This window comes from Corvus hawaiiensis, chromosome 7 (genome assembly GCF_020740725.1).
Source record: "Corvus hawaiiensis isolate bCorHaw1 chromosome 7, bCorHaw1.pri.cur, whole genome shotgun sequence".
NCBI classification, from domain to species: domain Eukaryota; kingdom Metazoa; phylum Chordata; class Aves; order Passeriformes; family Corvidae; genus Corvus; species Corvus hawaiiensis.
In genome coordinates, this window is record NC_063219.1 from 12,511,995 (window position 1) to 12,539,874 (window position 27,880).

Genomic DNA, 27,880 nt, shown 5'->3' on the forward strand with positions numbered 1-27,880 from the left:
ATGTTCACTTTGGAACTTTCTGTTTGAAAGAAACCCTCTTCATGGCTAACTCAGCCTGGGCCAGCTCCTCACCAAACACCCTGTGCAGCTCTCCTGTGCATACGGCAGGTACTAAACTGCCTGATGTTCAGTCTCCACCTCAGTGGGAGTACAGTGCTCCAGGAAATGTTCAGAACTTGTCACAGAGCCCAAAGCGCTTTGTTTTCATGTGTGCAGACAACATGGCCAGAGGTGTAAGGAAACACTGTCTTCAGTTACGTACTTCCACCTTCAAGAGGAAGATCTGGATGTTTCACAAACCATACAATTTCATCTCTCCTTCTGACCCTCCTCACATTCTCCCTCCCACACACACGTGCATACATACAACTGTCAGCCACTTGTTCCGATGGATTTAGCCTAGTTTGGATCAAAGCTTCCTCTACTTCATTTAACAGATTTGCTCAGATGGAAGGTCTCAGGGGAGAAATAATGTTAGTAAGAAGGGGCTTTTCAGCATTGAGTATGTAGGTCATTGGACTTTAAAATAAATTAGAGAATAATTTATCTATTAAACAAGTCTCACAGTACATATTTCATGAAGCTATACTTAATTATAGGCTAATGTACACCACCGAGCTACCATGAAGAAAGATTAAGCAGTGGCCCATAATGCAGTCATTAATACCATTATTAGCTGGCTGGCACACAGCATCTATTACTTGGTACCATCACGAGAAACAACAGACTTCCAGTTTCCAATGCTGGCACTTCTGTGAAATGCAACAAACCCAAACCTTTCCAGAGAGAAACACACACCTCTCTGTACCTCGGAGGCAGCAGGGGGGATGCAAGCAGGTGAGAGTAGACTTGAATTTTCCACTCCAAGTGCCTTTTACAGAGTTTGCTTCTCCACCATGGACGTGTGGAAATATCCCACACCTTCTACTGTGCAGTGCAACACTGACTGTCTGAGCCCCTCTTCTTAATATCCTGAGTAGTCCCTGATGTGAGGGGAGCTTGATTTGAGTTGGAATTAACAGCTGAGGACAAGGAAACCTAAGCGTGTATCTACACTCTTCTGCTGCAGTGATGGTTCCTGGGGACATGATGCACTGTATGTAAGACCACTGGTCCTCTATATTAGGGCCCTGTTGACTAACAAAACTGTTGTGAGATGGGCAAATCTTTTATGGATGCTGTAAGATTTGCCTGTTCTGGAGTCAGTATCATGAACTGTAGAGTACATCGTATTACTTACGACGGAGGGCTAAGAAGCAGGTAATTCCTTTCTTGTTGGGGAATGAGCCTTTGATTTAATAGCAGACTTGGGCATTACCAACCCAAGTCTCCCAGTCTGGCTAAAGGAGAGCTTCATGTTTGGTGACAGTGACAAAACCCTCACTGGCAACGTTATTGCCGACCTCTTGCTCCAGTTCAGAATATGTCATTCTGTCAATACCATCTACCTTGATTATAGCAGGCTTTATATACAACAGGTTATGACCCCAGAGGAATGAAAAGCTTTTCCAAATTAAAAGCAGCATTTAAAAGAGGAAATACTCATACATTCCTATGTAGTTTTCATTTGATATCCTCAAGGCTAACCCCAGAACTCGTGTTTTTTTTCTGAGTGCAGCCATCTTACAAATTTAATGGAAGAAGGGAAGTAATAAAATGTGCTCCATACTTTAATTAGTTCCCTCATAACATGGCATTTCCAAAATGGCAGTGCCAAAGAAAATCATTAATCTAGGAGAACAGACAAAGGCACTGTATGGGACAAGGGACAGGCCTCCAAGAGATACACACTCCCCCTTTTCTTCTCTTGCTGGTAAATCTTACCTCAAAGAACAACTCCAGTTATGCAAAAGGAATTTGTACCAATATTAAATATTAAGCCACTTTCCATTTCTTAAGCCTTGATACAGAGTATCACAATTGAGAGATCACATGTTGTATCCTGCTCCAAAGACAGCAGGATAAATGTAAATGGCCTGTCTTTCCAAGCACACATTCACCCTGGGTGCCCCAGGTGCCAGGCTTAAGCTGATACTATCATGCAATCATTTCAACATCTGCATTTCACTAGGTGAGTGAGAAAACCCGTGTCAGATGTATGAAAGCAAACACAATCTGCTACAAAAGGCAGACACTTTTCCCAGCACACTTGCCCTACACATTCCTTGTGGGAGCAGCACTAGCTGTGGCATCAGTTGTACCACAGGAACGAATTGAGGAAGTGTCAAGAAGGAAGCCCAAAAACACCTCTAACTCTCAGTCTCTTATTACCTCTTCCTGGCAATCAGGCAGGAGCAGATGTGGAAGTTTATAACCACAGAGAGGAGCTCAGGGAAGAACTCCCATGAGCGGAATGACTGCTAGAGAACAAAGCTCAGGTAACGGTGCAGGAGTGGCCAAATGCAAACAAACAGCGTTTCTTCCAGGAAGAAGTAGCCTTGTTCAAAACTGACAAAGAGACTGGGGAAAAGACTGAGAGTGGTTTGACCTGTTTCTATGGCACACCCCCTGCCTTGATCTGCAACAACCATCAGCCCCACAAGAGCCACAGTTTTGTCCCTTCTTGGTTATAGAATAGAAATTGATACCTGTGTGCGGTTGAATGCTACTCTTGCAAAGACAGCTTGAGACACACTGGCTCTCTTCAGCTCATCTCTGACTTGCTGGTAAATATCTGGAGAGACTTCCACCGATGAATTTGATGGCTCTGGTTTGACAGCTCTAGGGATGGGTGGATGATTCAAGAACTGCTGGTTGATAGCCTGTGGGTGCTGGTGAGCCAACAGTCGGCTGACAGCAATCTGCTGGTTTATCAGATGGGCCATCGCTATCTGCTGCCTCACCAGTTGTGGACTGAGCTGAGGAGACAGGAGCCCAGGGTTTATCATTGTTTGCATCGTTGGCACTTGGTTTCGGATTGGAGTACTGTGGTGAATTTGGCCATGAGGAGACTGTTCATTAGTTTTTCCCAAAGTTGCCAGCTGGTTGATATTTGGTAAGTGCATGGGACGTTGACCAAGAACACAATAGTCTGAAAGGTTTTCTCTTTCCACTCTTTCCACTGTTAAAAGAGAAAAATTAGCTTGCTGTCATTTCAGTTTGCACTCAGGGCAAGGATTATATTGCAAGTGACTGTACACAACAGCACCTACTTTACTTTATAAGTCTACACTTGCATAGAAATATCACAGAAACATAAGCAAAAGAAACACGAAGTAAAAGCAACAAGAATAATTAACATTCTTTTGGACTTCTCAGGCTTCATCCACAATTCACGAAGAGTCCGTATAAACCAGTAGCAGGTATCCTCTCCAGCCTCCTTCCATAAAGGAACAAGCTTGGACACTTCCATTTGTATTGTTACTAACATTTGAATCTGTTGAGTAACCTTTAAAAGCGGTCAGTGTTTCAGAATCACTGGTATCTATGTAAAGGAAACAAACTCGAATTGGCATCCATTCACACAAACCAAATAGAAACAAGGCCATTCCCTGTGCAGCTCATGGCACAGCTTCTCATTCCGAACTCAGCAACTGTTATCTTTTTCACATAAAATCCATCTTGCACTCTGTGTGGATAAAGCTATCTGGTACCATCAGCTCACCCAGGTGCACCACAGCAGACTCATGCTGGTTGTGTGAAAGCATATTACAAAACAATGAAATTCACACATGAGAAAAGTTTAAAGCAATGGTTCCTGTAGCCAAAGCTTCACCACCATGAGTCTGTCCAGAAACTTTAAAGCACTTCTGCATGAATGCCCACTTGAAAGAAAGTGGCTTCACTCTCTTCAAAAAAAACCTTGTTTAGCACAACAGTGATCTCCAAGTGACATCATGTTACAAAAAACTAAACAGCACACGCAAAATGCATACACTGTAGTTTCATAGTTTTATACACTGATGTGCATTGTCCCCCTGTTAAATATCTTATGTCAGCAATATCACAGTATCTTTTCATGTAACTGCAAAACTAAATGCACTTATTAAAAAAGAAAATTTCCTCTAAAAGTACTATTTGAAATAGGAAATGAAGTTTGAAAAGTGCATAAATATAACTCCTACCTAGATAATTTTAAGCAATCAGGAGTCATTTTACAGTAGGTTGCAGATTCCGTGAGCCTCCCTACATGCAATTGAATAGGCATTTTTATATGGATCTCATATGAAAGTGTTCAGGGAAGTGTATCATAGAAAACCACTACCTCATCCCCGTATTGGTCTCAGCAAATAACAAGATAGGATTTATTTCATAAAGGCTACAATACTATTACAACTTGTGTAATGATTAACAACTGTACGAGGTTTTGAACTCTTTTTAAAAACCTAATCTATATAAAGCTTTGAAGCTTTACACAGTTAAAACTCAGAATGACAGCTTACTGATGGCTTGTTCTGTTTCCTTCTCAATAGAAAGACAGCTCTTTTCACCTTCCAGAGTTACTCTAAGACAAAGAAGGACTCATGATCTGAACACATACAAACACATAGCTACTATCTTTAGAACTGTCACTCTGGAACAACACTAGTACTGAATTTTACAACTAGGTGATTTAATATCCAGGACTTCCTTGTAAGAAATTTTAACTCACTCTTCCCATTCTTTTAAAGGAAAATCTCATAACATCTTTAGCCTTCTATAAAATAATTGCTTTAAAATTTTAAAATAAAAATTAATTTTGAAGAAAACTATGAATTCCACTTTTCCACAAAAGCTACTGTTTCAACTCAACTGATTTTCTAAGTAAGCGTTTACTTGTATTTCAACTATGAAAGCCAATGCAATACATGTGATACATAAATATTATGTCAGCAAATGACCGTTTTGCTGTGTTACTCACAGGCTGCCAGATACATAACGCAGTATTTCATCTTGCTGAAAATATTGAAAATCCCTATTCAAAAGCTGCTCCTCATGATGTCAGTAGGCCTCCCTGGAATGAGGTACAGAAAGTTCTATACCACTTTAGGAACAGACACGAAATCAATGTGAAATATGCAATAGGAGTAGCGCTAATTCTAGGGATGGACCCATCACTGTGTGATACAGGGGTGTGGGCAGGGGAGTGAGGAGGGGCTGCTTTGTCTGCAACACCGATGATTCAGAGACCACAAGGCCATATTGTCACCTCCTCAGCCTCTCTGCACTAAGCCTGTACCTGAGTAATGCCATTAAATACACACAGTTGCCAGCCAAATGCAATTATTCCAAATGTACAATAGCTACTTAGCAGGTGTAAGTCGAATAAAGCTGTTGCTCAGTGTAATGAAATACTTGGAGCATCCTGCTACATCACTGACAACCCTAAAAATCTAGAGTCCTTCTGCTAGGAGTTTCAGAAGAGCTGAAAAAGTTCTGAACTATTTGTAGTTTGAGAAGTACACAGAGAATAAGTCACTGAAACCAACAAATTATTACTTGTTAGAACATAAAAACAGTAACCAAGTGTTTTTGAAAACTTGGTGAGAAATAAATATAAATAACATTCACTTTCTGGGCTGAACCACATTTGCCAAGTTTCCACCCACTCCTGACTTCAATGCCAAGTTATAAACCCCTATAAAAATAAAGTTTAAGATGAAAAGGCTGCCAGGATGTTAATCTCTGCAGTGCTACTTGGAATTACACAGAAACATCACCTGACTTGCTTCCATAGGTATATTTTTCCCTTATTATCAGTTTCCTTTTTTGATCACATTAGACTACACAGCCATGCATGTACTCCCTATAAACAAACCAGATTCTAGTCACTCCAACCACCTCAGTAATAAAAGGTTACCATTAGCAGTTACGCTGGATGGAAAAAATGCGCATTACTCAACTCCTCAAGACTCTTTCCTTCTCTAACACATTTCCCGTATCTGATTCCCTGTTGTTCTTTGTTAACTATGGATTGGTAGGGTTCTGTGGGGCTGAACAGGAGCAAGACTGAGACAGCCTTGAGATGGAGACTGGCACTGTCCTGAGAGACAGGCCAGCTTGCCAGCAATGCTCTAAGAAAAAGGGATACAGGAGCCACAAAGCTTTTGTGCCACCAGCATTCTGCCTCAGATCTTCCTGAGACAGGGCTTTTACCTTTGCATCCTCCATTTCCCATGTTCACACCCAGTTACAGTCTTTCCTTTGTTTGCTATTGTTCTACTGAAACTGGGGATACATTTAGAGCTCTTGTAGTCCTGTACTGACTGGAATATAAAGCAGTGAGGACACAGCAGCAGGTCCTTACACAGGAAAGGAAGGGGTTCAATGGATGTGTGCTGTCTACATGCAAGTACTGCTGATAAACTACTTCTGCTAGCAATGCCTGTGGTAGTTAAATAAAAGCTGGTTCAGGAGGCTGTTACCTACCTCCATCTGTGGTGTGACCACAGCAAAAGACATTGCAGTGTTTTCGTTTTCTCTCTGCATCACTCACTTGGTATACAATTCTGCAGTTCTTTGCTTGAAAAGCTCATTTAAACCAAGTACAACAGTACTGTCATACTGCAGAGCCACCCACCCTTCCGAAGCCCACCACTAGGTAGGCAAAGACTTGTGTCTGGACAACAGGTACTGTGCTAAGTTCAGCAATTAGCTCTGACAGCACTCCAGGATAGCATCTGCCCTTCATTTTTCTATACCTCCCTACAACATGTCTCTACCTCTACAAGAGTCAGAAACCAACATAATCCCCAGAATAGGAGCAACAAATTGTTGTATTCGAATATTCAGTTCTCATCCTATAATGATTACCATGTGCGTCAATGTATTTCAACTCCAAACTGAGTTAAAACTTCCTGGATACAGCACAAAAGGAATTCAGTGCACCCTTCCCCTGTGTGATGCTCTTAACCTCTAGCCCAATCTTCCTTGCACAGTCAAGCAGCTGACGCAGACCACAGCACAATAGCTTGGGGTGGTCTGCATGCAACTTTCCATTTAAAATAAAACCAGCTCAAAAGATTTAAAATAAGATTTATTTCTCCACCTTCCCTTCCCCTCACACTTTATTTGCACTGAGTTGTTAATAGGAACATTCTGACAAACAGCCTGTGGGGCATTTAGGGCTTATGCGTGGCACTGAATTGACTGACAGCACTGGAAACCAAATTCCTATGCACAATAAGGGATGCAGCAGGGAGAGCAAGAGTGTAACATGTCTTCCAGCACTGCACTGCAAGCGGGGACACAGAGGATCCGCCAGCATCCATGACCCAGCGTGTCCGCAACTTTTCAGTCCCACAGGCATACAGGCACTTTGCCCCAGAGTAAGAAGAAGCTGGTAAAGAAACGTTTTGTAATAAGTTACTAGCCGGCAGAATTGCCATGTTTCAATTGTGACAGGATGTCACCACCCAGGGCTGTTCTCCAGTGCCTCAGTTCGCTTCTTTGTTTTATTTATTATTTAAAACCTGGTGATCATAAAAGCCATTTCTAGCAGTAGTTGTGGCCAAGCCGGGAGAGCTCTGTGAACTCTGGTATACCCTGCACTAAGCTTGAGACGGAAAGGTTCCCACAATTTCTCTTGGCTTAGCAGCATCCTGCTCACTGGAGCAAGACTTGAACTTTGGAGCTTGGGGGACAAAGCACAGCACCAGCTCCACCTTGGAGAGACAGGGCTGCTGCACTACACCCAGAGGGTGCCCTCTTGCTTATACTACATAATTATGAACTACCCCTTTGTAAATCACAGAACTACTCCAGAGCACAGGAGGTGCTTTTAAAGTGGTAATTCTGTATCTTTTTATCTATAATTAGGATAATTACTTATTTCTTTTAATCACAGCGCACTTAACCACTTCAGCGCAAAGGGCTGGTCTGAGGAGTCTCATTTTCATTCAACATCTAATCTTTGTATTTACCCGTAGTCATTCCCTGGCTTCAGCGCCCGATCTCTGCCTAGGCCACTTGTTCCTGCACTCAGGACTGGATGAAAAGCAGGTTGACTGGAGAGGCAGACATGACAAAAAGTCGTAACTTTTAAAACCTTTCCCTTCCTCTACTCCTGCAGGACAGCACAGAACCTCAAAACAGCTATAGAGCACATACAGAAATTGTTTGGCCGCTGGCTGTGGGTACCAAAGGCCTTTATCCAAGCCTAATGGAAAACAGACAGGAAAGGCCATTGTCTGTTCTTTGTTGAGTTGCAAACCATTCGGTTCCCACCAAAGCACAAATCACTATTTTTTTACTTTGAATCATCATAAAAAGTGGGCCTTTAACCAGCACCAATCTCAGATAAACTGAGCAGAGCGTACTGACATTGATGAGCAGCTGACCTTCTCATCCTTTATCCTCAAGACTACCACTAAGTCATCCCCTGGGACAGAGATGCTAACATGTCTTCTGCCAGTTCTGCTTAAGCACAGTAAATCATATTCTTCACATGGGCTGCCCCTGGACTGCACTGCTTCTAAAGGTGCTTCTCAGAAGACAAGCATCATCATCGTATTTTTAGATTTATTTTTGGGTTTGTGTATAGGTTCAAGAGGCACATAGAAGCATAAACTCAGTTCTTCATAATCATGTTAACACTGTTTGTCAAAAGGACATGGCAGATCCATCTGGCAGAGAAGACCATTACACTGAAGGTGCTCTAGTGACCACTTGTTCTAATCCATGAATATTGGTCAGGTGAAATGGAAAAGGAGAAGCAGCAGAATCATTCGTTAGAGCTGTCTGACAGAAATACAGGGAGTACTGGTTTAGATGGACTGATGTTCTCATCTGATATAAAAATATCTCCCTTTCTGTCAAACTATTGTAACAGTAGAACCAATCCTTTGTGGGCATCTCGAAAGGGAGATACAAACCTCCCAGATGACCCAGCCAATTGTGCAATCCCTTTGGGAGATACATGTGTGTCTTCTTGATTCGTACCATCAGAGATGGTGAAAGGAGGGAGACAGAACACAAACATCATTAAGACAGAGATATAAACTCTTCAGATATTTCAAGTGAACAGAATACCATTCTGCTCTCAGAGTTACATATTCTATGAAATCCGTGGGATCACAGAGAGACGCACTGCAGCTTTTCACATAGGAAAGCTTATGCCTGTACCTAAGCTTCAAGTCATCCTCCTGTTTCACACTAATCTCCACTAATGCTTACTTTGTAAAAATACCTTTTTGTCTGAGCTAACATGCCGCTGTTTGGCAGCACACTTTTTTTTTAAATATGAAAGAAAATTAATTTTGAGATTCTGAAGGGTAAAACAAAAACATTTTACTTTTTAAAAAATGAAGATGACCCTTCTTTACTAAGAATTCAAAAAGGCAGAAGTCCCAGCTGCAGCACACAACTGGTCCTCCCTGAGAAAAGCACAGTACTGGAACAGGAGACTTTTTTTTTAAAAAGTTCAGTGACATCATTTGAGCAAGACATGGGGCAAGTGGCTAGACAGCTTCTCCACAGAAGGGTTTCCAAGCTTTACTGTCTGGCCTATGTTCCCTAAAGCAGCACTGGCTGCAGCTCCAGCCATATGCAGGCACAGGAGATGGCACTCAGCAACCCTCACATATCCTGTGCCACAGCACAGGCATGGTGAGCACTGAGAGCCACTGCTCCAAAACAGCCAGAAGCCAGGGAAGACATTCTGTAAAGCTGAGATTCATATATGCACTTACTTTAGGTGAAAGTTACTCTTAAAATATAAACCCAAAGGGTGTGTTTTAATTCTCTTTACAGAGAGGAATAGCAAGAGGGCCACAACTCCTACACCCCTGGAACGCATGGCAGCAGGTAAACTGGTTTTTAACAATATACACGCACAACTCCCCCAAACTGGCACTTAACACCACGGACAATGCTGAAATGCAAAACGCTAATGTGGGTGGGGAAAACAGTAGTCAAGGGGTCTATAATTCTTGCTGAATCTTGACACGTTTAACTTATATTTAAAGAGAGAGGCCACTTTTTCCTCATCATTTAGTGCCAACTGATGAACTACTCTCCTCATGAAATAGCACAGCAGGCCACTGAGAGGCTGTCTCTAAGTCAGAGATGATCTTCAGGTCATGTATGTTACCTAGATGCTGACAAGTTTGCCCATGATGTTATTTTCCTTCCTTTTTATTTAAGAAAGTGAGAAAAGTTCTATTTTTAGTGAAATGAATACACAGTAAGGGATGCAAAAGTATGAAAAAGTTACAGTAATGTCAAGAGCCTCACAGTCAACCCTAAATGGTTTAGTGCCAGAGCCACGACTAATATCCAGTCAAGATATGAAATGTATTCCCTTAAAAAACTTAACATTTCTGCAAAAGGTGAAGATATACGCATATAAATACATTATATACATATATATACACACATACATATATATATATATATATATATAAACCCCTCTATTTACACAGAGAGTGAGGAATATACATGCATATATCAGTAAATAGGGTATTTTTAGAAGTCAGAAACACTGTTTGGGAAAGATCTGGTGAGCCTTTTCATGAGGCTTCCCCAACATCTGCTTCAGAGGAACAATTAAAAACTATTCCTCCAAGCACATAGCGACAATTTTCCCCAGACTCGCACTGGCATTATCACTGTGCCGCAACTCTCAGTTCCTTCAGCCTGGAAATAAGAAAGCTGGGAGCCCTTCTGAATCCTGTTTCTAACCTCTCTCAACCTACATTGGCCTCTAGGAACACATTAAAAGAGAAACAGATTGCTCTGTCTATCCATTATTGGAAGTAAGCAAACAAACCTTCAAGAATAAAACAGCACATAAACAACAAATCAGTAATATTGGAAAAATCAAAGAGCAGCCAAAGCAGATTTTCGATTTAAGGAAGCTATGAAAGCTTTTTCTTACATTCTTGATCTGTTGAAACAGAAGTAATTGAGCCCTCCTCCTTTAAACTGAAAAGCCTCATCATTCCACAAAAACTTTGAGACAGCCACAGTCTCAAAACTCACATCCACAGAAAGCTATATTTTGACAGACACTGATGGCAGGAGCAAAGATGACATGTTCTTCATATGCAGACAAAAAAAATATGTCTTTTTATTTTTAAGTCCGCAATGTATTTATTTCTTCCTGCTGCCTTCCTGACTTCCTCCTACCAAGCTAAGTTGTGTCATCAGGCAAAAAGAAAATATTCACACCAGTTAAGATTTTCAGTTGTGAAAGAATTCTGATACAGTGAGAGTCCTTCTGATAAAAATAGAAAGCATGACACTTAGAAGTGAAATATCTATTAAGAAAGAGAGCTAAAAAATATTCTAAATGCTACAAACCCAAATCACTGGGACACAAGTAGGTAACCTTGACAATTACCTGAATTGCATGGCTAAGTTCTGAAATACCTCTCTCCATACATACATATATATATATGTACATAGTTACAAGGTGTTTTTATTTCTGTATCTATTTGTTAATCAAACTTAGAATCAATGCAAACCTTTCAAGAAATTATTAAAATCCTGCATTTCAACAATGTTGAATGTCTTCTCCCAGCTTCAGCAAGTTCAGCTTCTAGAGAAATCAGACAAGCATTTCTCAGATTGAGAGAAGCATCCCCGTGGGACTGGGCAGGAGAAAGGCAGTTTGAGAACCACTGGAATAAGCCATTGGTCTATAGTTGTCATTGATTAGTATGTATTATTTAGTAAAAAAGGGGGATCTCTGATCTTCATTAAGGCAGGTTTAAACATACTTAAGCCTTGTCATGTATGCACAACTTTGTACTAAAAAGCCTTGCATCCCTCAAAAAGAAAAATAAGAAAGTAAAATTAAAAAGGAAAAAAAAATTCATATAGTAATACTAGATTAATTCATGGTGCATATTTTGAACAAAATTACAGCACATACTAAAGAGCTTAATTAGCACCTTAAGTGACTACAGACACCCATGAGGGCAAGAAGTCCACAGAAGAACCAATAAGCCTTTTGTTTCCCACCACTGTACACATTCCATTACAATTGTTTTAATATAAGCTCTCTTTCAAATAGATACGTGTATCCTAAAGAGACTGGAAAGAGTGGACATCCTGTTATAATCTCCCTCGTGTTCTCACACACATTCCAAATGGCAAGCCCAGGGCCAGGAGAAGACAAAAAGCCTTCATCCTCACACCAGCCAATTCCCAAGCCTGGCTGTACACTAACTCTCGTGCTGCTGAGTAAACTGTGAACGTCTTAAAACCTTAAGGGGATGAGGCAGGGTGGGAGAAAAAAATTCAAGCAGAATTTCATTCTAGCATCATCTGACACACAACCAAATTGCCATGCTGAGCGGAACTAACTGAAAACTTTTTTAAAATTATGAGCATAAGTAGTTTAGCTGTCTTTTTGGTGAGTTCAGCAGAATGCACACTGAGAATCTTTACTTTGAGAGATGTGATACAATTCCATTTGTGTACAGCTTTTACATCTGTGGCTAATGATATCAAATTATTGATTGTTCACTTTCTTATATTATTTAAGCATTAATTATGCACTCGGCAACCTGATGCTTCTCTTTTTTTCTTTTTTTCCAGAGAAGTTTTTATTTCTGTCTGTCTTTGGTTGTAATTACTTTGATCTTCCAGAGTGCATAAATAATTTACTGTTTATTTATTTCTATGAAAGGAAAAAAGTTTGACCTAGTAGATCTATATGTGGCAATTTGTAACAGAATCACATAGCTTATGTTTAGGAAATCATGGTTTTGATTAAGAAGCAACCATTTAGTTCCCACTGTTTTATTACAACAGACATTAGCAGATAATAGGAAACACATTTAACACTGTAGGCTGCATTTAGTTTGCAACGTCAATGAAGTTATTTTGAAGCCCCTTCCTATTTTGTATTTACCACAGCTCATGTGAGTTGTTTTTTGCTTTTACTTTCTAGTAACCAACTAGAGCTAGACAAGGATAGGGGTGCTGGTTCTAAAGACTCTAAATTATAGCTTTGTCTAATAATATCCAGCTACAGCTCAAAAAAAATGAATAGGTGCATCATCCATTCACCTTGTTTAAAATTATTATTAAAGGAGTACATGATGACTGATGCATGTAACTCGAGTCACTGATTTTACACACTAACTGAGCTGTCCTGCACGAATATCTGCCTAGAGAAAAGAAACAAAACAACATGAAACAAGAGATGATGAGAAATTGAAACCACCTAAAGAATTGCAGAAGTCTTCCTGTTTGCAGGCGGTTAAGATTACTGCTCTGAAGTTATGTGACTGTTTATTCTCCATGCACCACTGTACCTGCCACAGACTCTTTGTTTTCTCTCCCACTCATATGGTTGATGAATCAACACTACTTGAACTGCTTTATAGCAGCTTGTGTTTACTTCACACATACCTTAACCTTCCTTTTTCTCCTCCTACTAACACACACAAACTTCCAAACAGCAATGACTGGCTGTGTCTCTGAATAGCACAGATACAGAGTTATCTGGCAAACTCTTCGGGTTTGGATCCTTGACCTTTTGATTGAGGTTTCAATCTGCTTTTATTGCACTTAACAATTTAACTGTGCACTTACTAAGTAAAAAGAAGTAAGAGCGTAAAGCTCTAAGAATGGAAGAAAGTGGAAAACAGTGTGCTAGAAATACTCCGAAGCTGTAGTAGCATCTCTACAGTTAAGAACACTACAGTTAAGGGCTTCCAGTGCCTCTGCAACTGGCACCCTTGCCCAGTTTTGAAAAAAAGAAGAAGAAAAATGAATAAAAAAAGCCTATTTCTGTTCTCCCAGAACAACAAGTAAAAGCGAATGGTGATGACCTCAAATCTGTTTGATTCCTTTGATTGCTTTTTAACCAAGAGGATATGTTAAAGCACTTTGAGTAAAATTCTTTTATTAAGAGACACCATTTAGAGAAAAGAAACACTTCTGAGTTACACAATGGCAATTTAGAGAGAAAAGAAAATATCCAGTTCATCTGGCATGAGGGTAACCACATGCTAAAATGTCCAATCAACGTTTTTAGTTCTAGCCTAAACCATTATAGTAGGTGAAAAGCAACATCTCCATTTCCCTACCTGCACTGTTACCCCAATTCTGCCTGGACAATTTTCCTTCTAGACACAAAAAATTTTACCAGAGAACATTCTTTCTTTTTTCCCCCTAGTGAAAATCTAATCATTGCAGAGCCGAGGCATGAGTGTCTTACAGGTATGCTCTGCACAAGCCAGATGTGCAGAGAAAAACCAGATGCCTCAGAACTTGTTCTGATGTTTCACACAATTTTGTTTCATGTGTTCCTAACTCAAGCAGCAGACTCTTTATGGTACTATTATGTAGATTTCTAGCCTGTCCTAAGGAAACAAAACAAGCAAACTTCTGTAGCTTATGTTTGCCAGCCTTTTACAAGGAAAAGATGGCACACTCCTTTTGAAAGGTGCTAATCTTCACACGACTAAAAATACAATGGTTTCTCAAGGACATGACATTACCCTATTTCTTCATAATGTTTCTGAATTCTGTTATGATTTTTCTGGCTTGTGAAAGTATCACAAACAGAAATGACAATAATAGTCTATTATTAGACATTATTATTAGTCTATTAATTAGTCTATTATTATTAGACTAATAATAGTCGAATAGCCTTCTTTCAGACAATGAATCTTCCTTTCAGTGGTGTAAGAGAGAAAAACTATGAAAAAGCCCTATCCCAGGATACAGCTAACCTCCAAGGGTGATGGACATTTGGGGAGAGAGAAGCCAGGTGGAATTATGAAAATGTTTTTGACTATCCTCAAACTTCTGAGCATTTAAAGCACAGTGCTAAACAAACAAACAAACAAAAGCCCTACAAAAAACCTACAAAAACAAGTGGTCCAGTGCACACCTAAGTCCCTTGCCAAAGGAAAGGAAGAACAAAAGATCAAACCACACAACCACACATGATGGATGCTTGTCACATTGTTTTGTGCACCACTGACAGGTGATCAGACAGTTCAGTGGTGAGAATGGGATGAATTTCAGTTTTACTCCCTCAGGCACTGCAGACCTACCAATACAATTTCATTGTAGAAAAAAGACAAACAATGGGCTATTTTTATCTTAACTTCAGCGGGTGCAGCACCTTGTTATTTACAAGTGTCTCCTAACAATCTATTAAATCCTCTGTATCCAGATTCTACAGGATAAAATGCCTACAGGATAAAAGCAGGAATGCCAGTACACTTTGCAGTATTGAAAACAGAGAACAAGGGCACTGTAACTTAAAAAGTCAGTTTTTTAGCTTTCAGGAACAACACGAAACTAAGGCAATTTACATAGCAATTTAACGTTTAAATTCTGAGATACTACAACTTTTTCTTTCCAAAATGTTTTAGCTTAATTCAAAACACAGTTGATCTTTCAGCACAGCTAAATGGGATATTTTGAGCATGTTTTGTGTCCTGTGTTTTCATGCCAGCCTTGTTTGTAAAGTATCAGATTTAATTTCAAATGTGCTGTGACTGTGACCTCTTTGTAGACAAATTCACTAATATTATTATACCTTATTATTACTTTTATTTAAAGAAAATAATCTCAAACTGTCAGCAGAATTTCAAGAATTTGGAAAGCAACAACAAAAAAATCAATTTACCTTTAATCTTCTTGTACTTTTTGTACCATCTCCCAAACTCCTGGCACTTGGTTGCTGACACATTGGCATAGTATGTACTATTTACAATGGATGAAATCATACTCTGGAAGTATAGAAAGAAACACAAAAAGTGATTTAAAATATCTTCCACAATTAGAAATCTTTTCCAGGGAAAGTAAATGACACGTGAGCGCATAACGATCATCCATTTGTGACTTTAAAACCAAAAGAACCATCTGATGAGTACAAAAATTTGGTTTTACTCTCCAGTCTATATGCCCAGCCATAAATAAAATCACAAAACAATTATTTTGTACAATTATGTGAAAAAAAGATGTAGTACAAACCTAGACTGAGACCTGCAGCTCAAGCTGTGAGGGAAGTTCTACTTTGCTTTGTATTTGTGATATTACAAAAGCTAAACTTTGCTCGCATAACAACAGGCAGTGCCGTGCTGAGGAACACATGCTCACTGCACCAAGCAGAATTTAGGGACCAGATCCTAAAGGTAAGATTAGATGCTCCAGCATGCATAATCCAAATAATGCTTTTCAGATGTCTCTGTTCTGCTTCCAAATGCAGCAAGTCTGCACAGCCAAGAACTGGAGAACATCCGTGCTACTTGCTACAGAACAACAGTTAGGCAAATAAGTTAAATTAATATAATTTATAGAAACGTGTGATTAGCCCTTGTGTGAAAAATCACCCAGAAGAGAAATTAGCAGTGCCATTCAGAGCAAAGGGAAATACACAAACTACAACACAGAGCAGTCAAAACCCACAAGAAAGCTCAATAAAACTGAAATATTACTTGCCTAACCAGCAACCCTCCCTACTCTGCAAATTCCCCCTAAGCAACTCCGTACAAGCCAACTGAGGAGAGCGCTGCAGACTGGTTCTGCAGCACCTGACACCAGTAAAAAGGATATTTTATATCTGGGATGCTTCTGTCCATAGGATGGCTAACAGCCTCATTACTGGTAGTTCTTCCATTCTGTTTTTCCCTTCCCCTCCTCCATGCTACAGAGGAGGCATCCTTTTAACGATTTTGCTCTCCTTTTCCCCTTTTTGAACTCTTCCAGGGTCAAATCATTCCCAGCACATGTACACTGCCAGCAAGGCAATGCAATCTAACAGCACCAACACACAGCAGCCAATGCACCTTCTCCACAGACCATCTTTTCCTCATGCCCTCCTTCTGCACTTTCATCAAAGCTCAGAGAAAGCCGTGGCACCTTGTGCGACCTTTCTGCACCAAGAGGAGAGAGCAAGGATGACCTCACAACTCAAACCATGGCTTCAAGCTCTGGCCTATGGGTTTCTGCAGGCTCTTGGCCATCTCTGGAAAGCTACAAGGCTTACACACTGACTCACTGAATTTAACAATGCTTTAAAAACAAAATCATCCTTGCCCTCTTCCAGATTTATCCAGCCTCCTGTCCCATATTCACTGAAACACAACAGGACTCTGTTCCTAACTCTTGAGTTTGAAGAATTTAAAAAACGTGAGCAAAACTGAGAGAATTAAGATAACTGAGTGATACAGATTACTTTCAGTCTTCAACAGGTAATTTTACTTTCAGTAAAGAGGCTCTTCTGCCTTTTCACTACCCTTCCCACTCAAAGGGTGCTATGGTGCACTGCAGTAGATTTTGAAGGCTATGAAGTAAGAGCTTTGTTAAGTAGCAACTCCAATTTCTAAAACCGAGATCCAATTTTCTAATTAAAATCAATATTTTGAGACATAAACCTAGCATTGTGGCAGTCAGCAGCAATTCCTTGCCCATAAATCTTCCCTTGCTCTACAGCATTTTAACAAGCAATAGAATTCTGAAAGCCTGACACGGCGATAGCCTCTGCTGAGGAAGGTTTCTGTACAAATTTGAGCTAACCTGAGGGGTTTTTTGCATCATTTTAGTTAAATTTCCATTCACTAAGGAAGGGTGGGGAAATTGTTTAACTCTGTCTACATATCAATTTGGTTTTTTTCTTTTTTTTTGGGGCGCAGGGTGGTTTCCTCCTCCAAATTATCTAGCTCTACAAGAAATCAACATTACTGAAATCATGGGGCTATTCAATATCACAGAATATATTAACCCATTAATCTTTACTTGAGAAAGCAAAACTTAAACTAAATAGTAAAATCAAACAGTAAATCAACCATTGGTAAAAAAATCCCAGGACAGATTCTCTTCTGCAGGGGAAAGAACTATTACAACTTTGAAACCACATATCCTCACTATTATATGTAAAGCAACACTAGGGGTATTTCTGTTAGGAATCTTGGTAAGTCTGCAGAAAGGAAATATCCATTTAGAAGAGAGTGGAAAAAAATAAAAATCACTCACTAGTTGCAAATTTCTAAATAATGCATAATATTTCTGGAAAAATCCTTAAGGAAGGAATAAAGCAGCAGCTATGTTTGGTATGTGTGTGGCCATGACAGCCATGTGGAATGAAAACTACTTAGACCAGGAGCTAAGAAATATCCACACAAAGAAAATCTTGTGCAGTAAGTTCAAGGAGAAAAATATGGGACATGCTCATGTCCCAAGAAAGCCTGCTCCAGCAAAGAGACAAAATGCACAGTTAGTGCTGAAATGAGTTATACGATACACAGGAAAGACAGAGATCTCTACCAAAAGATGGAAATGCTGAAATAATTGGATTTCTTTCTGCCACACACACTCCCCCCACCTACCCTCCTTTCCCCCAGCTTGTTTAACTGGGATTTATTTGTTTGAACAGGAGCCGTATGCTAAGGGTAGCTAAGCTGCAGACATGTAATACACCTAGCAGAAAAAAACCAGAACAATTTTAAATCAAAGTGAATGATTACATTTCCCATTAGCAGCAATCAGAATCCCCATCTGGGCTGCTTGGAGAGCTCGGGCACTGAGAACCAGAGATGGAGCACCGTCGGTGGTGGGAGTGGGAGCTCCCTGCGCTGCCCCTCTCCACTTCTGTACTTGAGGCACTGTGAACACATTAATAAACAGCAGCATTTACTCTGCAGTTTGACTCCTAAGAGACCACTCTGCAATTTGCTGCTGTCAATAATATATTAACCACGAGGGGGTTGTAATGACATTTCACATTTGGCACGATATTTTTTTAAAACTGATTTGGGAGAAGGAATTGTATTAGAGGCATATTCAGATGATGGCAATAGACAGCTTCTGTACAACCTTCCATTGTATCTTCTGCATTTTGTGAGCTAAACCAAAAGAGACTGAAACTTTTTGTGGCAATAATAATAGTAATACAAGCTGCATTCTGCAGTCTCAGTTCAAGGGTTAGTCACTACCCAAGGTCATTTATACCTGTGTTTAAAAGTAAGCAAGCTCAATTTTCCACAGAAGGGTCTCCTCTTAGCTTTGTCCGCTAAATAAATACTGGGGCAAGGATTTTGGCTGCTACACTTCTGCCATCAGTAATTTTGTAAACACATGTCAGACTGAAGCTATAGAAGGAGTAAACCAACTGCAGCATTTCCACCTGGTAGGCTTTGAAACTGAAGTGGGAGGAAACAGACCCAGACAACAAATGAATTCTGCATATGAAATGATGCATAGTTTAGTTATACTGGATATTGAAGAAGACTGGGCAGAGACAACCATATGCTGCAATCATCATTAGCTGACCAGATTCCGCAGATAATTCTATTTAAAGACATTACACTTAAAGTGTGTGAAAAGAAAAACATTTTTGTATTCAATGCATATTCAACACCATGCATATCTACAGTGACTGTTACTCCTTTAGTAAATAAGGCAAGTTCTGTGGCTTTTCCTTACAAAACCCTTCCATTCCTGTTACTTCTGCAGATCCCACATTGCTAAAAGAATGTGATTCCTACCAGCTCTGTATTTCACCTCTGTGCTTTCCCGGGAGCTATAATCATAACACACCGAGGCAAATTTGTGGTGAATAGAGAGAATTCCCTTGGTTCATGGAGGCTTTGGATCATGAATTGTAGGATGAACATACAGTGCAATGCAAGACAGACAATCACAGGAGAAAAATGTTGGATATGAGCAAGCAAAGCAATGGATTTTTAGGAAGCAGGGATTACTCATGTTTTGACTTTTAAAAGATACAGTGGACAGATTAACCTTTGATTCTAGTACACATTTTAGAAAGCAATATATTTTTCATGCCTAGCAAAGTTACCTGGTCTGGGTGCTAAAGTGTTATTCAGTTTTTTCTGAGAGGCAAGGAGAACTAAGTTATGAAAATTTTATGAATGTCTCATTATGACTATCTGAAGTACAAATAGAGCTCATGACATCTGTAGGAACCTGTGTCTTAGACATGACATCACTGGTGTTTAAAAAGCAGTCATGAAGAATGAGACTGAGTTTTTGTTCTTTTTTTAACATAATTACATATACATTTTTTTGTTGCTGTTTCCTAGAAATTGGGGCACCACTGTTAAAACTGCATACTTTTTATCATGGTTGCAGGCTGATGAGACCTACCCATTGGTTAGGGGGGAAAGCAAGCCTCTGCTAGTGGGAAGAAGCCACGCAAATCTTGCATTTGAGGATCATTAGTCCTATTGCAATAGGTTCAGATTAAAATCTACATAAAGAATTTACATCTTTCTGAAAACCAATCAATTAATTCATAATTTTTACCTGGCAACCCACTAAGAAAACATGGTGTAAAGATACTATGTAACATATTAATTAGAATTTCTCCTTTCTAAAGAAAATGAGACATTTATTCGGTATTTATGGAATTGTTTTGTGTAGGCTCTTTACAGAACAAATATGAGCTTTAGTTCTTGCAAATCTTTCTTTCCCTAAGCCTGTTGAAAGCACTGACCTGTGAGAGAGGGCATTCTTTGGCTAATGTGCTCTGATTCATCTCTTTGAGCAGTTCCTTTAAGGCATTGCGAACTGTGGCATGGTTCCACTGCTCTGCTGGCAAGTCTTCCAACTTTGAACAACTGTTGAAACAGAAAGCAAAAAGCAGATAGAAATAACACCTTCACAGATGCTTACTTTTTGCATGCAAGTGCTATAGACCTTTAAGCAACAAGCACAACCCTGGAGTTTCCTGCTTGGCCAGCCCATCAAGGTGTTTCTCCCCTCTATCCCTCTCCCACCAAGCACGATTACCAGAAGATGTGCAGTTCAACACAGCTGCTAATCCTCCTATGGTATTATACATGTGCATAACCATCCCTGCTGGGGCCTGATGGAGAGCAAAGAAACTGCATAAAGCAAGCCCCAGGAATGGCTGAGTAAAGCCATCGATTCCAGACAAAGATACTCCTGCTGGGGTAGAAAAACAAACATATATGCTGCACTGCCACTAACAAAATCCCTGAACAGCAAGGGCCCTCATTGTGTGGAGGCAACAGTTTGAAAAATTAGTTTCATTTTCTACAGGTTCTTATACTGCCCTTATCACTGAAGTATCCAAGAGCCTTTCAGAAACACATTAAGCCATATGCCCAACATCTGTCACACGCAGTTCATTCTCACTTTCATTCTAGAAGAACTGCATATGTAGTGAAGCTTTTGTCTTCATATGACTTGTGCCTCTTTTAATTTAACAAGCTTATGGTTTGTGTCTACATGCATGGGGACAGACCCAAGAAGCACATCAAAAAGGTGGGAGAAGCTTGTCACTGCCATTACTGGTGCAGACTTAATGCATGCTCTCCAACGGCTTCTGAGGTGGTTCTGCCTTCTGCCCTTACAGCCTGGCTTTTCCCTGAGATGAACCTTTAGTTGCACTCAAGGAGTTCAGGTAGTCAGTGATCATCTTTATATCAAAGTCACGGACCACCTTTTATTTACGTGGCATCCAGGCATTCAGGCACTCTGAAGATAAAGTATGAGATCTTAATCTTGGGTTGACACCCTTTGCTAATACAGATGTGACAACAGGCTACATGAACTCATACTTCTGAGGAAACGAGTTATTACACTTGTTTCACAGCATCTGTAGGGTCTAGACACACTTTTACAAGTACATAGCAGAGATGCAGCCCAGCTGAAAAATTGTAACAGTATATAAAACCAAGGAAAGATCTGTTCATGGGAATCAGAAAACCCAAGCACCATCAGAGATATAATAGGAAAGAAATGTTGCTGTTTGGAAGTTTAATGTCAGTGAGGCATCAACTACTTCCAAATTCTAAATTGAAATGAACAGTTGGAGGGTATGTACCACCAAAGGACTCACACATATCCCGGTGGGCCCCTCCTTCTGTTCAAGCCAAAGCTTTAAAGAATTGTCAGCAAGTTCTTCCAGACTGTCTTATTTTTTACTCTTTCCTCTGTCATGTCTTGGCCATACAGCTACAAGAGGCTGTGCAATGTAGGCTTATCTGCAGGTCTGGAGTATGCCATGAACTGCTGGGGACTTTACATCAGGAACTATTTGAGGACTCTTTAGAAGGCCCATAGAGGGAGTGGAAAGAAAAAAGGAGGGAAGAGTGGGAAGTAAGGAGGGCAAATAAGTGTAAAAGTGTTGAGAGCTTTTGCTTTGCTAATCAGAACTAGCCCTCAGAGAAGGAAAATATTTTCCAAATGCCAAATGGAGCTGCAGTGACACTTTCCTTCCTTGTCTTCTGCTTGCTGGAAAGACCACTGGAGAAAAAAAAAGAAAGGTCAAAAAAAGTTCTCCACCATCACATCTCAGCAACTGGCTGCAGAAGACCTGGATTTTTACAATGCAGCCCCTAGAAAAGGCAAGGAATTTATTATTTGATACAATTAGAACTTAAGAATCCATTAAATTATGAACTGTAGGAAGATCTGCCTTTAAAAGCCCCATCCATCTTTACTTGATTGGGTTTCTGCCCTTCCCCTCTCTGTTACTATATTGCTACTTTAGAAAATATACAGTATCAGTTGGAACGTGCACCAAAAAGCTGCCAGGTGACTCACCCTTCTCTTAATTTTCTTTCCATTTCATCAGAAGACCAGAAATTAATGAAGACAGGATGTGCTAATCTCTGTAGTAATGCTGTAACCAACAGAGCAGCTCAGAGAATAGGGAAGGACAGATGTTCAGAAACACCCACCTTTGTAATTGGATTTTCAATGTCACAACATGATAGACATCTTGTAGCATGTCGGCTACTGTCGCATCTGGTGCATCAGTCACATAACTCAGAGGGAGGGGATTCCACCTCCCAAGCTTGATTATTCCTGAAAAGAAAACAAAAAATCCATGTTTTATATTTTATCAGCCATTTATTAAACCCTTCAGCAAGATTGATTGTTCCCAAGATTCAAGATCTGCCTTGAGGTTTATTGCAGTCTTGCCCAGAAAGACATGTTCTACTGACTCTTGAGGCAAACAGTGGGGAAGAGCAGGAATAGACTCAAAATTTTTAGCAGACAGTTGCTGACATGTTCTTGACTCTTAAATTACTTCAAGGAAGCACATGAGACTTCCTCCCTTCACATCTTTCACTGTAGCTCCAAAGTTTAGTTCTTTAAATTAGAATAAGCTTTAAGTACCCTCTAGTTCTGATTTTGCAGTCTACAAAAACTTTTCAGTAAATAAATGCATTACTTTTGTCTGGAACAGGAAAATTCCTATGCGTGGGCATTCAGCACTGTTACAATCTAAGCATGGTACTATTCCCAGTGTGGATGGATGCCAGTGGAAACCCACCAAGTAGGAAGAGTTCACTCCCAGATACAAGTTGCACTATGCAGATGGTTGCTTTTCTTTGTGGGGAGGAAAAAAAAAGAAAAAGAACCAAACAACTGCAAGCTGCTGACCGCAGATCCAAAATAGCTTTTTGGAGGCGGGGGAGAATGCTGTAAGTTCTATTTCTACTTCTGTTCATTCTTTAATAGGGATCATCACCTCTTCTGGATGAGCTTGTCACAAAGACAATAAACTTGGATGGTAAACCATTTGGTGCAGAGGTATTATTTCTGTTTAGACAATTGCAGAGAGCCCACCCACACCAAAAACAATGACTAATACCCAGGAATGACTTCCAGGAAGACACCAAACAAAGAAAGCCACAGTGCCATCTTACATGACAGCAAAGCAGTTCAGCCTTGTTCTGCACTATTGCCACTACTGCTTTTATTCCCTCCTTCACTGTGCTCCCACTGCCCCACTGCTCTGCTCACTTAACTTTCCTCAGCTCAGCCCTACAAGACACTATTCTCTCATTCAAACTGATGCCTCCTGAGGTTTTGTTTTCCACTGTTTGATCTTCGAAAAGACTTCCATAAACTCAACTGCCAGAAAAAACTTAATACGCTAATACATGAGAAAACTACTTCTTCTGCGATAACAGGCGCGCCAAGAACTCCTCTTGGGTATCTGGAAGGATGTTGTGATGCCAAGAAACTTCAGCCATCTCCTCCTCACTTTCTACTCCCAGCTCTTCACCAGCTCTGGAACTAATTGAACTGCAGTAAATGACAAAAACCTTCTATCCTGATCTCCCAAAAGTGATCATAAAATAAACACCACATCAAAACACTGAAACAAAGCTTCTCGCACAGAGACAATAACAGAACACAATGAACCCATGAAGTACCTGCTACAGAATATTATTCCCCATTCCTACACAGATTGAAAAGGAAATAATTTTAGCACAACTCCTTTTCTGTAGCACTTAAATCTTTGCATTTACCACCGACGTACTGCTTTGCAAGGCATTCTGTCACCACATACTGAAAGAAGCTGGAAGTGACCTAGTTCATCCTCAGTGGCACAAAGTTGCACTGTAACATACTGGTACAGACAGGGTAATATTTCAAGAGCAGATTAGAAAGTTTTTGGCAAGGAGAGATATTGTCCAAATGAAACAAAAAGTTAGTAAGTGTTGCTTGATATCCAGTGCTCAAAAATGGGACATAAACAGAACAAAAACATTTAAATGATGCACTGTTTCAGTATTAAGATTTAACAATCTGGTGCTGAATATGCTGCAGTATAAATAGTGCCTGGACTCAGATCCAGTAGAGTAACACACAGCACTCATTCACAGCACCGTATGTCTCCAGTGCTGGCTCCTTGAGTCATATTCCACTTGCCAAGAAAAGCTGTTTTTCTTAAGGGGATAGTTTACTTAATGTTATCTCTGGTGACAACAAGAAATGCATATAGTACAGCATATATTAGTCATGAAATGAGCATCAAGGGTCCACTGAGTAAAATACATGCTGGGAAAACAGTTTAGCTGCTGACATCCTCCACCTCCTCCTGCTATATAATAATTTAAAGCAAAATCACCTAAAAATCCAGAAATCTATACTGGCTTCACAGAACACTTGGCTTCCTATGTTTAATCTCGCCAAGTTTTCATGTAATTGAAAAAATAAGCATCATATGTGCCCCATAAGTCACATCTAAATTGGTAATATTTTACAAGAGGCTTTATTTTTCATTCAATTAAGGAAAGCACTCAGAGAGCACACCATCTGCAACTGCTCGGGCCTGGAAATGCTGGCAAAGGACAAAGAGATGGTCAGGAAGCACTGAAGTTACTAAAGGTGTCCCCAGACTAAAAGGGTTTAAAGAAAAAAAGCCCAGTGCAGCCAGAGTGCACCATGGGAAATACTATGCAAATTGTTTTACAGGAATGTCTGCTACTACTGGAAGTTAGGGAGGGTTTTTTTTTTTATCCTCCTCTACAACTGGAGAGGAAATTGTTTTGGCTGGATTTAAACAAACACAGGTGTTACCATAATGCTCAGTGCCTCTGCACGTTAACACCTGCTGAGAGTCCTTTACTCTGTGTTACAGCACTGCTGATGCACGCTATTTTTTCAGCCGGTGTGATATGACGTGTGAAATATTTTTTTCCAAAGCACATTAAGCTGGTCCAAACGATAGCCAGAAGCCATGGTTTCCATTCAGCTCCTCAGCAGACTTTACAGGTGCTTATTTCACGGCACCAACAGTGTACTTAAGGCAACTCTTGGGCTGTGTTTGGGAAGATGATGCCAACTTGTTGAACAAATGCGTTCTCTGCACACTAGAAGACATCTCTGAATGACTCCTCAGTAAAAACTGAGTGGTCCAAAATTTCCCCCTAAAAACGTCCGTTCTTATTCAGGACTGGACATTTCCAGCATAACAGCAACCTCGAAATGAAAGCAGCCTGGTAGCAAGGGGTCACTTCCACATACACAGTTTTTGACTGTTCCTCTCATTGACTCCAAATGGTACAGCTCAGGCCTTTAAAGAAATCACTTTAACTGGCCTGGCTGAGCTTTTATCCTAACACGACGGAGACTTGGGACTGGAGACACGAATGAGCAAAGGTCACTGTGTTATTAATGAATATACTACTGCTCCGGGAGAATCACTTCACCGCTCCAGACCTTCTCAAAATTATGTGTGCATAATGCAAAGCAGATCAGAAAGCTCAGGAAATCCAAAAACGTGTTTCTTGAGTTCCCAAAACCCTTCTGTTAATGAATCTGGTTCTCCCTCCTGTATCTATTGGGACTTTTTTCCTGTAAAAGTTTTTAAGGGAAAGCTAACAGATTTCAATGCTTGCACACACTCAAGAAACGGCCATACACTAGAACAGCTCTCAACTGACCTAGAAATGACTGAATGCAGCCCAGGCCAGTTAGGCCATTAAAGACAATAAAGAGACCAGTTTTCTCAAAAGTTTTTTCAAAACTTATTCTAGAAGAGATCCTCTATCTATGCTGAGTATTGGTTCTTGAATGGCATGTACTTCTATAGTCAGGTCTTTTATTAAGTTTAAGCCTCAGCTTCATCAAAATGCACACAGGGAAAAAAGACAGAGTAACTTAGTGTAAAATGTGTGTAACTCCCTTTACCCACAAGAATGCCGGAACACACCACTGGCAAACTTCTGTGAGCTCAAGTGTCAGATTTGTACATAACAACCACTGCAATCTACTGCTGTCGCTCTACTTAGGCCAACGATGTGCCACCCTGCCAGGATGTTTCCAACTGAGTTTCCTTTAAAAAGCAGCTCCTTTGGAGAAGAAAGTGATAACTACACAAATGAGAGCAGAACACTACACTGAACAGAAGCCATGACCTGCTACATCTGACCCATTCTATACCCAGCAGAACTCATCACAGAATCCTCATGAGCTTTATTTTATGGTATCACCAGAAAAAATGACGGACCTAAAGCACTGGGATTATTCCTGGGATGTCACCCTAGTGAGATGTGAACTGAATGGATGCAAGGTTCAAGCTAAAGCAGACTTCCAGAATAACTACTTTGATCAGGAGAATGAAACAGCAAAAGGCAGAAAGCTGCTTGCTAGAAAAATAAGCTGGCAAACCCTTTACATTATTATGTAGTTTACATTGTCCCATAAAAATCATTTATCTCTATAGGCTAGAAACCTCACTTGTCATTGCAAATGGAAAGATAGCCACACAGTACACTCATTCTAAGAATGCCACATCTGGGGTTTAGAACATATATATCACAGTCTAGCTATGACACTTTTTGGTCCTAAACAGAATGAAGTCCGGGTCCTGCATCTCCCACTCACAGGTAACTTTCTCCCACTCACCTGCACAGGTAACTTTTAATCTGGATAGCCCCATAACAATTACTGGGGGCACCTCAGGTACTCTTCTATAGATCACTGCTGTAAAATCAAACTCTTAAAATGAAGCATTTTCCAAATTCCTTCTTGTGGCTAAACAGAGCAAACAGGACCAGAACATGCTTCACCCTGTCACTGGCTCCCTTCAAACTATCCCCTGCTCCCACCACAGCTGTACTCCTGATTTCATCTTTCACAAATTTGAGCATAGCCAAATTACATCTTAAATGGATACTTGTAGTATTAATGCAAATGCATATGCAGCACTAATGTGATTTATTTTAAATGCTAATCTGCCAGGGTTAAAAGATAGTCAGGTGTCCTAGAATTTGTTTCCTTGCATCCCAGGGATCCCAGGACCACAGCCCAAGAGTGGTGGACTGCAAACACAAGGCTGGTTGAAGAACACAACCAACATTTGCTGCTGCCTTCCGAATGCAATCAAGTAGTTTTGATCGAGCATGGTGCTTTTTGACAGCTGCTCTTACCAACACAACAGACACTCAGGAGAAACTGCAGGTTAGCATTAACACCCAAACACTTCTGATTTCTTTCACAGCTCCAAATGTAAGACCTCAATGGGACACCCAATAAAAGCCCCACTTCTGGGACCACCAAGGCATTTCTCTATCAGCCACTACTGCAGGACTCCCCTCCAGGATGGGTAGGCTCTTGTGACAGTGACTGCATCTGTTTATCCCCTTCAAAGGCATCTTGTCCCTATGCTTTAGCATGTAATTTTCCTTTGTTGAGCTGTGTTTTGTTACAGAAATTAAAAACTGCCTGTCCTATGTAATAAGTATATAGAATTACT

General features: G+C 40.3%; 1 protein-coding gene across 2 annotated transcripts in view; it reads right to left on the reverse strand.

Moving 5' to 3' along the window:
• Positions 1-27,880, reverse strand: part of SATB2 (SATB homeobox 2) — a 134,886-nt gene that overhangs the window by 51,397 nt on the left and 55,609 nt on the right. For both annotated transcript variants that reach the window (XM_048309970.1, XM_048309969.1), the window contains 4 exons: positions 22,563-22,689; positions 20,348-20,471; positions 15,518-15,620; positions 2,589-3,061 (listed from right to left, as the gene is read on the reverse strand). In XM_048309970.1, the coding sequence (XP_048165927.1) occupies positions 2,589-3,061; positions 15,518-15,620; positions 20,348-20,471; positions 22,563-22,689 (827 nt within the window). The remainder of the gene's footprint in view (positions 1-2,588; positions 3,062-15,517; positions 15,621-20,347; positions 20,472-22,562; positions 22,690-27,880) is intronic.